Source organism: Amblyomma americanum, chromosome 11, assembly GCF_052857255.1.
Source record: "Amblyomma americanum isolate KBUSLIRL-KWMA chromosome 11, ASM5285725v1, whole genome shotgun sequence".
NCBI lineage: Eukaryota > Metazoa > Arthropoda > Arachnida > Ixodida > Ixodidae > Amblyomma > Amblyomma americanum.
The window spans coordinates 99,999,548-100,013,845 of record NC_135507.1 but is presented as its reverse complement, the minus strand read 5'-3'; the positions used below and the strand labels follow the sequence as shown (position 1 = coordinate 100,013,845).

Below are 14,298 nucleotides of genomic sequence, written 5' to 3'. Positions count from 1 at the left end.
GACCTTGAAAATCATGTGTGTAATTTTTTTCCCGATACTATCCGCAAACAGAGCTGCAATCGCTTCTTAAAAACCCGCCGCCGGCACTCCCTCGTCGCTTCCGGAAGCGCCGGGTGGGGGACGGCAAAAACGGAGAACTGCCGGAAGTGACGCCATTCACGGAGAGTCGGCCGGCCGTCCGGCTGCGCTTGCTTCGCTGCGGCCCGCGCTTTGGCGAACCACAGATCAACGCAACCTTCTGCCAGTGCCGTTTAATGTCTCTCGTTGGGGCGTTCCCTGTAATGCTTTAAGCCTTTATATAAACCAGTTTGGCATGGCACTTCTTTCGAACAGCGCTCAGCACACAGCTTGGCAGAATCCGTCGGTGGTTCTCCCACAGCCTCTTCCACGTTAACCAGACAATCTGGTGGCACGCAGCATGCCGAAACTGCCTGCACAAAATATGTGCATCAATATTTCTTTTTTTCGTCATATTAATTTCTTACATGTTTGTAAACTCTTTGCCTTTTCCAGCTGATTCACATCCATGCTGAGCTAAGGCCACTTCCAGCACTGTCTTTAAGGCACACAGTCTTGAACTTTTTGAGCTCCTTACGCACTGCGTGCCTTTTTGCTTTTTCCTGATTGCTTGCAGCTCATGGCAGTGCAAGCAATTCCCCTTAGTCTTTCATCAGCGCGCAACACATTCCGCTGCACCTAACTGAACAAAAAACCGATTATATAAACCTAGTATACTTGAGCAATGAAAACATTTGCATTCATGAGCGTTTGGTCATGGCTGACGATCGACAATGGCGCCAGAATTCTGAGTTAGAACGGCAAAGTTGTCGAGCCGCGGTACGCATATATCTGCCATAAGTAATTCTGCTGGTTACCTCGATACGCAACAACAGCAACTATATACATCTCGCAGCACACTAGTTTGATGAGCAGCACTGAGAGCTCCGAAACGCTGCCATAATTATTGTTCAAAAGCGTGTTCAGCATGCAAAAAAAAAACAATGCACGGGAGTAAGCGCAGAAGATTCATGGTTGAACAGTAGCCCGAACATTCGAAAGAAGGAAAGCACAGAGGGGACCTTTCTGTCGGTCACCTCGACTCTTCCCGCTACAGTACAGCAGTGCACCCACTCCAACTCATACAGTTCAGCATTCTTCTGTAGTTCTAAAAGGCCTTCGGGAGTAGTTAGGCGAGTAACTATAAATAAATGAACAAACGAATGATTTACCCCGCGCGACTCGTGTAAGCGTGCCGGTGATCTGAATTACATCACGTTTACAGGCGTTACAAGAAGTTGGCCAAGATATAAAAAAACAGTGAAAAAAGACGCAGGAACAGAAGACACACACAGACTGTCACCAGAAAAAAGTTGGTGGCCAGGCTTTTATGAAGCAGCGGTACACAACAACGTTTCGGCGCAATTTACTTTTTTTTTATTGCCACTTGCACCTACACAAAGGATATGCACGTGCATGCACCTATGCAAAACATACGTATCAGTCGAGATTTGGTTTTCGTGTTACCCTGGTACGAAGTGACAGGCCCATACTGGGTTAACGAAATTTCCGGCTTGCCGGCGCCGCGATGTTGCTTCTCTATTAGCATCTTATCAGGCGGTGGCACCAGTTTTCTCTTCTGTAGTCTGTAGTTCACAACGATTTCGGAATAGGTTTGCGCGCGCTCGTCCAGGATCCGACAGTGCGGCGGTTCCACGTTTACCCGGAAGCAGAGAATATGGGTATGTGCCGACTCCCCCGGAGTCGACGCAGATATTGATAGCAGAAAAAGCTGGGAAGCCCTGCTGCGCAGCGAAGAACCCGCTCGGCAGAAACAAGCCAAGCCGCGAAGAGAAAATCTCTTTGTTAGCCTTTAGTCATGGAGGCTCCGGCCCCCGCTCTCCCGGCCTGCGTGCCGGGGACGGTGAGTAGTAAAGGGTCTCCATTTCTGGTGGAAATAAAAGCTGTCATCCACCCATCCATCCAGTCGAGATTTCCAGCACGTGAAGATGTCGCGACTTGACTTTCGCTTCCGGCGCACTCCGCGGCGTCGTTGGTTCCGCCGTTTTCTGAAGCTGCTGATGGCTCGAACATGCATGGCGAAAGTCCAAACTGTTCAACACTGCTTGAATTATCCATAATTTCCAAAACGTGCTCCTTAAAAGCCAGCTGAAGCAACGCGCTACGCAGCAGCGCCATCGGTGCCGGCCGGAGATCCCCGTGGATGACGTCATGACGGTCCCGACCAATCGCGGGCAAGAGCGGCATTCGCTCGGCGCCCTGAGGCGATGGGGCGCGTTTTCTTCTAAAAAACAGCTTTTTGCGTTTATTTCTGCTATTTTTTAATGGGATATTCTTTTTCAGCGGACTAAAAGCTATAAAATGACGTCGAGAGCTCATTTTTTTCGAAAAGCACTTCAGCTTCCCTTTAATGTTACCGTAAAATTATCTCGCAATTTTGCAATTTTCAAAATTTTTGTCAAAAATTGCTGGACTCGCCGGAACCCTCCAGCTTGTCATCTCCGTAGTCCACTGCAGGCTTGCAACGTTTGACATCACATGCCACACTATTACAAAGATAACATTAACAGATGCAGAGACACACAAATAAGACAGATACTAAAATTATTTGCGCCCACTTGTTCCATCGCAGGCTTGCGCAGAGCCGCGAAAGCAGCTACTAACAAGGCAAGATTCCCTGCACCTTGGCAAGTTCGTCATAAAAAACTAATAGCGCAGTGTTCATCTGGTAAACGCGTCCGCACTGTGATTAAGTGATTGGCGAAATACATGGCATTTCTTTTAAATCAGCGTAACGTATCAATGCGCCATGGCAAAGCGCTAGTCAATATGGTAAACTGAAGTAAACGTCACCGAGTAGCACTCTGCGCCCTTGCTCTACGGGTGGCCACTCACCAGCGCTTGGACCTCTTGCTGTACTCGATCTGCGCAGACACGTTGCCGTCGTGGTCGTGGTTGCCAGCCACGATGAGCCATGGCACCTGGAGCGAGGGCGCCGAGTACACGTCCTCGAAGGTCCTCTGCGCCCCAATGGGGGAGGGTGAGGGCGCAGGATCGATGCCGTGCACTGAGACGAGCTTGCGGACGCACGACTTAACGGCACAAAGCACTTAACGGCACCAGATGAGCATAAAACAAGGACAGAGATTCTCGTATTAATGGTTATGGTATGGTATTTGCTCATTTGTTTTCAATAACCAGAAACTGGTCAATCCGCATTTGCGTAGCGGGTATAACAGTCATAACAGTCATATATACAGTCATATAAATTCAGTGACCAATTTCCATCAAGAGAAAAGTGTACAACAGCAGTATCTTACCGGTACTCACCTACGGGGCAGAAACGTGGAGACTAACGAAAAGAGTTCAGCTTAACTTAAGGACCACTCAGCGAGCCATGGAAGGAAAGATGATAGGTGTAACGTTAAGAGACCGGAAGCGGGCAGAGTGGGTGAGGGAACAAACGCGGGTTAATGACATCCTAGTGAAAATCAACAGGAAGAAATGGGCTTGGGAAGGGCATGTTATGCGAAGGCAAGATAACCGCTGGTCCTTAACGGTAACAGAGTGGATTCCAAGAGAAGGTAAGCGTAGCAGGGGGCGGCAGAAAGTTAGGTGGGCGGATGAGATTAAGAAGTTTGCAGGCAAAGGTCAGGGTTAATTGGAGAGACATGGGAGGGGCCTTTGCCCTGCAGTGGGTGTAGTAAGGCTGATGATGATGATGATGATGATGATGATGATGAAACTCAGTGACGCAGTCAAGCAACACTGTAGCAAGACAGAATTCCGAATGGGCACAAGTACATAAGAGAATGGTGAAACATAAGTTTTAATTGCCGTGTGTGATGATGCACGTTATGTTGTGTTGACGTGCGAAAAGCTTGTATTTTGCGCTTGTTATCGCCCGCCTTATATTTGGCGACTTCAAGTTTCCTGATATTAACTGGTCATGCAATACATTTATCGCAAGTGACAGGACATCAGAATTATCGATTTTCGTATTTGTGTGCTTTAACTTTTCTTTGACATAGGTAGTTACCTAGGCAACAACATTAACAGATTCCGCATCCAATACATAGACCTACTGCCAACAAACGTACCGAATTTCATTTCCAACATTAGTTACCTGCCGTGAATAAGTTAACATTCTCTACTTGCGATCACGTTGAATTTACCATCACCTAAATTACCCAAGAAAAAGAAAATTATACACAATTAAGACTAGGCTAATTTTTGAGCTATAACTATGAAACCTTTGAGCACCTTCTTGGAAGAACCCTAACCGACTTTGATCAACCTTCAGTCAAGGATAATTGGTGTTTATTTAGAGGTAAACTGCATGAACTTATAGAATTATATATCCCTCAAACATTGCAGCTAACCTTCATTCCTCGTGGTATAACCGGCAGTTAAAGCGTATCGAGAATAAAAAAAGATGAATTTTTCAGAAAGCGAATTCCTGGGGTAAACCAAAACTGTGGCCGCAGGTAAAATAATTTAGCACAGTCTACAGAAAAGCACTGAAAGAAAAGAAAGAGAAGTTTTTTTTTCGTCTGACATTGCCATTAATATTAACAGGCAACGCCAAAAAGCTTTAAAGCATCATAAACAAGCAAGAGCAGTCAGGCATATCCCTTCGCGATTCTGAATCAAATCCAGTTCAAACTACTGACTGCGCTAATATTCTAAATTAAGCTTTTAATAAGGCCTTTCCGCACACTTCTCACCAAACTACCCTTGGTTACGACTATCGCATAGAGCTCCCGATAGACCCAATAAGATTAGATTATTTTGGAATCATTAAAATTATTTACAACATAAAACTTAGTTAATCTTGCCGCCCTAACAATATTAACTCTAATATATTAAAGAACACTAAACTTAACACCTCCGTGATGTTATCTAAAAACTCGAATATTCTCTCGAGCTTCGTATACTACCAGAGGACTGGAAGATAGCTAAGGTGGTTTCACTCTATAAATCTGGCGAAAAACACTCATCAGCTAATTATAGACCATATCAGTGACCAGCATTTGCTGCAAAATCATGGAGCATGTCATTTATTATCACCTAGCGATTTCTTGAATCGAACTCCTTTTTCACTCCTGGCTTCCGAAATTTTGTTTTCTTGAGAAACACAGCTTCCCACTTTCACTAACGACATCTTTTTTTTTCTTGACCATGGTTCTGAAGTTGATTGTATTATTTTAGATTTTTTAATTCATTTGGCAAAGTGCCCCACTACTTGCTTCTTTACTAACTCGGAAAACTTAATGTTCACCCTAACGTATTGGCGAGGATTGAATAATTCCTAACAAATCATTCAGAATTCGTGCTTTCTAATAGCTGTAACCCTTCGTTAATTGCAGTAACATATGGTTTTCCGTAGGGATCGAATGTTGGTCCCTTTCCTTTTCTTGTTTATATTAACGATCTACCTACCAACATTCTTTGTTGAAACTTTTCGCTGATGATTGTGCAGTTTATCGCGGGATCAAAAACACTAACGATGTTGCTTTGCTACAAATTGACCTGGACGCAATTTTTAGCGGGTGTTCTAAACGGCAAATGACCTTTAAATATGTAAACGTAAAGTGATGCGCTTCTCACGCCGTAAAACAACAAATCTACCAGTCTATTTCATTTACAATGCATCCTTACTACCAGTTACGTCCTATAAATATCTTGTTTTTTCTAAACCCCGAACCTCATTTGAAATGATTGTCAGCCACATTATCACCAATGCCATTCGCATGCTGGGGTACTTAAAAAGAAATTTTTTCATAACTTATTCCTCTGTCAAACTAACACTTTATAATCTTTGGTGGGTACTAAGCTAAAATATGCTTCGTCATATGGGACCCCCAAGCTAAGTTACTGACAACAGCTTTTGAACCAGTACAAAATCGCGCAGCCTGTTATATTTTTCTAACTGTAGTCGTGCAGGAAGCTTAACACTCATGAAGTACGCGTTGTCATTACCACCCCTTGAGGTGCGCAGAAAGGCGTCATGGCTAACCTTTTTCTTCAAAATTTATCACATGAATGAAGGTCTAAAAAAAAGCTCTGCTCATCTCGTTTCATCCCTCATTGACCATCCGCATATAAGGTCGGCATCCCACTTTGCCGCATTACTGCTTGCTCGGAATCTTTCATCCACAGAACGTCATCGGAGTAGAACCACCTACCGGCAAGTTTGAAGCATTCAAAAAGTGGTTAAAGGAACAATTTGCAGCTGATTAGAATATTCTTTTTATTTTTCTTCACATTGTAATCCTGCATAGCGACGGAGCCGATTTTTCATTTTAAGCATCATTTTTATTGTTCTTGATAGCATTCATGCATTGCTCTTGCCAACTGCATTGTCGATGGTTGCTGCTGTTGTGACTGTTTCTAAATAACTTGAACCTTGTGATATATACCGCGGCTTGTATCGTTTTGTTTCTCACCTTAATATCTTTATTGTACAGCGCATATTTTTATAGCATTCTGTAATGTGTATTTCCTTTGCTACGTAATCCTGTACAATTATGGTGGAATATAGTAATTTACACGCGTTCATTATTACACGAAAAAGCTGTTCAGCATTGTTCTATGTATCACTTTCAAAACCACTCACTCCCCTCTCTAATGCCCTCCGCATAAGCCATGAGGGCACGTGAAATAAGGTAAATAAATAATAATAATAATAATTGGTTTTTGGGCGGAAAGGAAATGGCGCAGTATCTGTCTCATATATCGTTGGACACCTGAACCGCGCCGTAAGGTAAGGGTAAAGGAGGGAGTGAAAGAAGAAAGGAAGAGAGAGGTCCCGTAGTGGAGGGCTCCGGGATAATTTCGACCACCTGGGGATCTTTAACGTGCACTGACATCGCACAGCACACGGGCGCCTTAGCGTTTTTCCTCCATAAAAACGCAGCCGCCGCGGTCGGGTTCGAACCCGGGAACTCCGGATCAGTAGTCGTAAATAAATTTTGTTGCTCTAAGCGACTGTCGGTTATTTTGTCTTCGCATTACATGTCCTCCCCATGCCAATTTCTTCTACTTGATTTCAACTAGGATATCCTAACTATCCTCAACTATTCACCTGGCTAACGATATACCATGTAATTTTCTGAGTCATATTTTATCTGCGAAAGATACGTTTACAAGTGATTTTTGGATTAGTCAGTAGAAAACTACGCGTATATTGGCACGTTAAAAGCTTCTGGTTATCGATTATTGCTTCTTTCACATAAAAACCTCTCAAGAAAATAAGGAAATTTTTTGCCGCGCCAATGCTTTCAAAATTTAAATCATAATAAAAAGGTCCATAAATTATCAAAATTACACTGCTGCACTTAACGGCTGCATAAAGTTCCATCCATCTCTTAGTAATATATTTCCAGTCGCACAGCAGCGGTGGCCTTTGCGTTCAAAACAGAAAAATAAAGTGGTGGCCTAGTCTTTTGAGCATCCGCCTCGCATTCGGGAGGTACGGGGTTCGATTCCCAGCGCCGCCGGGTACCCACCGGGGACACATTGGATACAAGCTTTCCCCTTCCTGGTGCTCGGCTTCTTTAGAGTGAAATGCTTGGGGAAAGTGTAGCTAACCCCACCTTGAGTAGAAGAAACAATCTTGATCCATGGCGCTCTTTGGCCACAGATGCCCTTGCGCCATAGAAATTAATCATCATCATCAATATATTTCCAGGTTAATCGCTACCAAAGTTGGCAGAAAACAGCAGCGTGTGTAAGCGCGGGTGGCCACCTCTTCCTGATGAAAATTTGCTGAGCTTCGAGCTATTTTTCTGCAAACATAATATATCCGGAACCCTTCTCTCCAGTCATGACGGTAATGAAATATAAATATTAGGCAAATCCAAGATGACGAGCGGCTATTCACTGCATGACGTTATCTGAGATCGGTCAGAACGGTGGTATGCAGCTTTGTGGTTTTCTGGGCGCACAGTGAAGCACTATGTATCACCCAGAGGCTGTATCAACCAATCCTAGCAGCACAGCGCATTCGCCAGTGTGGAAAACAGGGCGCACCTTGAATCGCCGGTCGTTGACCGAGCGGACTCCCCGGAAGTAGAAGTTGTCGCCGAGTGAGAGGACGAAGTCTATGCGCTTGATCTCCGCCACCGCCGCCATGGTCCTGGCCAGGTTCCGCTGGATGCGGGTCGTGTACGGGTAGAAGGGCAGGCCGCCCCAGTCCCCGAACACCAGGAACCGCACCGACTCATTGTTGGCCGGCCCGGTGACGCGCTCCGCCAGCGTGGGCGACACCGCCAGGTCGCTCAGTGCCAGCCACGCTGCATGCGAAGTTTTCAGACAGCAGTCAGGTAACGGCCGTCCCCTTTTCGGCATGCTTTCCCGAGATGTCACCGCGAAAGACTACGCCGGGGGCCACATTACGACCCGCCGCGGTGACTCAGTGAGTAGGGCGCTCGGCTACTGATCCGGACTTCCCGGGTTCGAAGCCGACCGCCGCGGCGGCGTTTCGATGCAGGCGAAACGAAAAAAAAGCGCTCGTGCGCTGTGCAATGTCAGTGCACGTTAGAGATCCCCAGGTGGTCGAAATTATTCCGGAGCCCTCCACTACGGCACCTTTTTCTTCCTTTCTTCTTTCACTCCCTCCTTTGTCCCTTCCCTTACGGCGCGGTTCGGGTGTCAGCCGATATGTGAGACAGATACTGCGCCATTTCCTTTCCCCCAAAACAATTTTCAATGTTCGTTTTGCGTCTGCAGCGTAGTTGGTGTTTCCTTGCTCCCAATCCTAGGGTTTGCAAGGTGCCATCAAAATTGGTTGGGCTGTTGTTGTCCTCAAGGAGAAAATGGCACATACCCACTTTGAGGAACTGACTAATACAGGGACGGCAACTGCCTCGTGCCTCTAAACAAAATAGCTCCTCCAAATTCTTCCTGTATATGGAATATTTGGTGTGCAGAAAAATGACTGATTTAAACATGTAGTCAGTTGGTTCCTGTGAGATGATTGAATGCGAAGAGGGCTTTACATGCGGTAGATTTGAAGTTATAAACAAGAATCAATCATCGGCACGAGCTAAGAAAATAATACGAAGTACAAGAAATTTTAGGGAGGGAGCTATTTCGAATGTAAATCAGAGTTCTGTATGGCGAAGTACACGCTACTGTTGGCGTATCCAAGCATAGAAGCTCCAAGGGAAAAAACAACCCCAGCAGAGAAAGGCCAGCCGAGTTGTTGAAACGGTATCACTTGGCATTGCAAACAAAGACCAGCAGAGGGAAACTCACCCCTCGTCACACGCAACGAACTTGAAAGGTTGTGGGAGGCGCAACTCGCCCGCCAGGACCTGGGAAGCCAGCAGACAACCTTGGACCAAGCCGAACGAGCCGCTAGAGCCAATGGGGCCCTGGAATCGGGGCTTCAATCGCAAGAGCCTCAGTCTGCTATTTCAATAAAATGTTTATTCCTCCTCCTCCTTGAAACGGTATTCATGGCATGAGGTTTGATGCGGCCACGCTGTCGAACACCGCAAATAAATTTCGACATCCGTAGGTCTCTGCCAGTCTTCTCTTTCAGTCCATTCAGCATTGAAACCGAAACTGTTGATCGTTTTTTGCCGTCCTCACGCCGCTTCCCCTCTCTATAAGGAGAAGGAACGTGCGCAGCCAGGAAAAAGAGCGTCTTTATGCCTACTTGCGCAGTTGTTATATGCGCTTTTTCTCTCTCCCAAACAAAACGACGTTGCCCTCAGTAAGGTGTCATTGAAATAGACTGCCAGTTTTATGTCCGATTGTTACACCGCGCGCCTTACAAGAATGCATTGTAAGAGAAAGGCCGTTCTGGCCGTATTTTAGCAGGAGCAAATGAACCAACGAATGCGACTGAGCCCCTCCCAGTTCCCAGCGTTTGTGTCCTCCAAGCCAGTGCGCGTTCATCCAGTCCTCTGGACCATCGTGGGTGTTGAGCGCTTGTGCTGAACCCGAGCCGCGTACCAGACAGTCTGTTTCTTCAATCCTGGGAGCCACTTTGCCATCGAGCTTATGAAAAACCACTGCAATAACGGACAGCGACTTGAACACCGGGGAAGGCAAACCCTTGGGCTGCAACTAGTCCCATGCTCCAGCCAATTGATTGGCAAGTTGAAGTTCAAACGTTCCCAAAAAGACCATGGGCGGTGGTACGCTATAGGATATCGGGGTGCATGGCACGAACGCGTCTTCGGCTAGACCTTGCCACACTGCGAACGTCCGGAGTAGGCGGAGTATGCGGAGGATGCACACGATAAAGCCCTCGGTGACACGGGTGTCGGGCGTCGCTCACCTGCGAGCAGCGGCGCTAGCAGCAGCGCAGAGCCGGCGGTCGACGGCCGTCGCATCAGCCCGTCACCGGCAGGCTGTCGTAGCGGTGCGAAAAAGACGACGAAGAGCACTCCACGCGACGCGTGGCCGCTGGAGACGGAATGCGAGCGGCGGAAGGTGCCGGAGGCCAACGCGAGCACAAGTTCAGACAAATATGCGCTGAAGAGCGCGTATACGAGGAGTATTTGAGCCGAGTTTAACGAAGCGAAGTGGTTCAGGACCAGGAAACAACTCCTCGCCGTAACGGAGCGGCTGGCATGCCGTAATATGCGCCTTTCGAGCGGTCGGCGCGAGATGTGTTTGGGGCGCTTCGGCTTTGCTTTGCAACGACGCAGCGTCGGGGCCACCGATGACGCGCTGCTGCCATTCCGTGCACGCAAATCGCTCCCGAACATCGATCAGGACCGGTCCGCCGCGACAAGGCGACGCTCGCTCGTTTCCCGGAAGCTGCAGCGACCCGTTGAGCTGGTCACGGCCACTCCTCTTCCTGGGGGGAATGGTGCCTCGCGGCAAAGAGCACCAGATTTGCTCTGTGCATCGGTTTCGAGGTGCTGCAAGCGTGGCCTCTATCAAGTGCAGGGTACATGCATGCAAAATGAAAGCGTAGGGGGAAGAAGGCAAAGTAAAGTGAACTGAAAGATCATACAAAGGTCGCTGATATCCACAATGTTCTGGCAATACACAGCTCTAGGATGAATGTCACAATAAGAAAGCTTCGGTGCATTGATAACCATCTAGTACTCGGTCGCGTTTTTAATTACGATGTTGCATTAGGAAGATGCTATACCTGCGCGCACGGGTGTGCTCAAGTCCCAGAGGGGCGCGCATGACGCGAGAAGTGGCTAATAAGTGCCTGTCACCACGGTTCCTCATCTAGCCCAGGACGCATCAGCCCGGCTCGCCAGAGCCATGGGCTCGGTGACATAGGCTCTGCACAGGTACTTGCTTTTAGAGTGACAGCCGTGAGCCTGAACTCCAGAGATCGTGGTTCCCTATAAGGCGTGGTGGTCACCCTCAGAGAGAAGGTGAAATATGGAGAGCGAAGGAGGCAAGCGCACGCTGGGACGGGAATAATGTGGCGAGGGAATGCTGAAGCGAGCACAACGAGAAACCAACCAATCACACAGAGAGAGTAATAAGGGTCACCGGGTATACCAGTTCCCCCCGCCCCATAACGCCAAGGGTTCGCCACGGATCGGTGCTCATACCCCTGCTGTTCAACATTTCCATGGCGCGACTTCCAGCCTCAGTTCTGGCAGCCAATGAAGACGATTTGGAAAAGCCAACGCACCTTAAGACAAAGACTGAGGAAGGTATAATAACACAGCGCTGTCTGCAACTAAACGCGACAAATCATGCCTTCTTAGAAATGAAGCTACATAAATAACGGGTCCAGTTTTGTTCATGAACCTGTAGTTCACATGTTGGGCATCTACCGCACGAAGCGGATTTCGGGTTGTTTGACGGTGGAACTTATCTCTGATCCGTCTAGGCAACTGTTTCGTCCAGGACGCTTTTCCCAAGCATCTCACCCTAGAACAGCCGAGCACCAGGCCGGGCGAAATATTGTACCCATTAAACAACCGGTGGGCACCCGGTGGCACTGGGGATCGAACCCAGCACCCCCCGAATGCGAGGCGGATGCTCTACCACAAGGCCACGCTTCGGTAGATTTGTCCTTGAGACTGTCCTTGAAGACGATGTATTTTCTCAGTGTCACGACGTTTTCCGAGCTCTCCAGCGCTCTCATGAACAACTCGCGGAGATCCATAGTACCGATGAGATCGTTTTTGGTCGCGATATAATCGCTTTTGAAGGGCCCACGGAAACCGGTTGTGGATCGGCAGCTTGTCACCATTTTAAACAGTTTCCTGGCAGTGGGAAAGTGCTCGTAATTCCCACGCAATGGCTCAGTTAATTCACGACTCTGCAGCACCCACGTCATCATCCGCACCAACGAAGTCATCCCACGCGATATCAAGCCAGCCAAATGTTCATTACAGACCGGCTGCCACAAATTAAATGCGTTTGGTCAAGTGGGTGTTCGACTGCGTCTTCCGTCATTTCTCGGTTAATAACCCTCGGTTTAGGAAAGCAGTTGATGTTATACTACGCAACCACTTTCATAGACGAAGTCTTAATCATTTCCAAGGCGGTCATCGCTAAGAAATCTTAACGGGAACTTGATCTAGCACTTGATCTGTCAATGGCTGGAGAACACGCTGGATGACACGGACTGTTCACAAGGACACATTGAGTGCGCTGAATGAGTGAGTAATAACTTTATTGAGTATCCGGCAGGGTTTAGCGCAACCGGGCCTAGAGGTCTCCCACGCAATGGCGGTTGGCCGCAGCCGGTGCGGAGGCGCTGCGCGACAACCTCCCTCGCGCCGCCTTTCAAGCGCCAAATCACCACTTCCTGTATCCTCACAGCTTTCTTTCAAGTCGAGTTCATTCTGCACCCAACGACTTGGTGTAAGCGATGGCAGTTCTTTTTTCTATTTTTTTACGTGCACTGACATTAAACATCCCCAGGTGGTCGAAATTATTCCGGAGCCCTCCACTAAGGCACATCTTTCTTCCTTTCCTCTTTCACTCCCTCCTTTATCCCTGCCCTTACGGCGCGGTTCAGGTGTTCAATGATATATGAGACATACTGCGCCATCTCCTTTCCCCCAAAAGCAATTATTATTATTATTATTATTATTATTATTATTATTATTATTATTATTATTATTATTATTATTATTATTATTATTATTATTATTATTATTAACACCTAGACGTAGCAAACGTGCTCCACGAGTGATAAATCAGCAAAATATCACATCAAAAGCGCATATTTCCATGACAGGCAGGAAATCAAACGCGTGCCGATTTATTATTTTTTTCTTTTCAAAAAGCACTTGCAAGTTGTGATGAAATAAACAGAGCAAGCGGTTTTAAATGGGTGAATGTCCAGAATGAGATCATAAGAATAAAGGGTCCACATGATGTGTAAATATTAAGCGTTTATAATAACTTGTAGCCATATCCACACGAATATAGCTAAAAAGACATGAAGTGGCAAAAGCCACAAGGACTATAATGGAGTGGCAGTGCGGGCTATTTTGCCTACCTTTGGCATAGCGAAACCAGCGAAGAAAATGTGAGAACAAGCAGAAGCGCATTCCTTTGTTCTTACTGCTACTTGGGCTCGTGTTTCTTTCGCTGGTTCCACCAACTTAGCGTAAGAAATGTTGGAAGTTTTTTACATGCACAAAACGACACAAGCATTGCCAGACCTTGCGCACTATAGCGCGCGCAGGGATATGCATAATGATCACAAGTGAGAACTAGAGAGACAAATCTATAGCCTAAATACGAACACTCAGCAATGAACTGAAGTGAAGAAAGAAATAAGCCGTGAATTAAGACTTTTAATGATCATACCAGAAAGCAGGATACTTGCAAATTCACAAGGAACAAATAGTCTGTTGCACATACGAAACAGGCTCGCGTATATCACTCGATGCATCCGTTAAACGATCAAGAACCCACCGCGCGGTATACAAAAAAGCGAAAGCTCAGAAGCCACTTAATGTAACTTATAACAAAAATATCACAGTTACTTTAAAATCGGAATTAACGCAGAGTGCAAAGCAAAAATGAAACTCTAATCAAAATTTTCCTTCTCTGGCCTCGCGAACTGCATAGCTGCTGATCACTTGATCAAAATCGGTACTTTTTGCCAGTTCACTTTCAATTGATAATAATGCAAGATCTGAAATACTAGGCTGACCCATATTTGGTCTCAAGTAGTTTTTGATTAATTTCAGCATAGAAAAACTCCTCTCACACGATGCACAGATACATGTATCGTGAGAAATAGCTGCAGGCCCAATGAAATGGTTGAAAGGCAGCCTACAAAACCCCACTCCGTATTCAATGTCAGTTAGTCAAGTGCTG

General features: G+C 46.7%; 1 protein-coding gene across 1 annotated transcript in view; it reads right to left on the bottom strand.

Moving 5' to 3' along the window:
* The window catches only part of LOC144110286 (tartrate-resistant acid phosphatase type 5-like), a 51,549-nt gene extending 40,919 nt beyond the window's left edge, over positions 1-10,630 (bottom strand). Inside the window, exons 1-3 of the mRNA XM_077643127.1 lie at positions 10,313-10,630; positions 8,053-8,315; positions 2,914-3,038 (exon numbers count right to left, since the gene is read on the bottom strand). Of these exons, the coding sequence (XP_077499253.1) occupies positions 2,914-3,038; positions 8,053-8,315; positions 10,313-10,367 (443 nt within the window). The 5' untranslated portion in view covers positions 10,368-10,630. The remainder of the gene's footprint in view (positions 1-2,913; positions 3,039-8,052; positions 8,316-10,312) is intronic.
* Between the last annotated feature and the right edge of the window lie 3,668 nt (positions 10,631-14,298).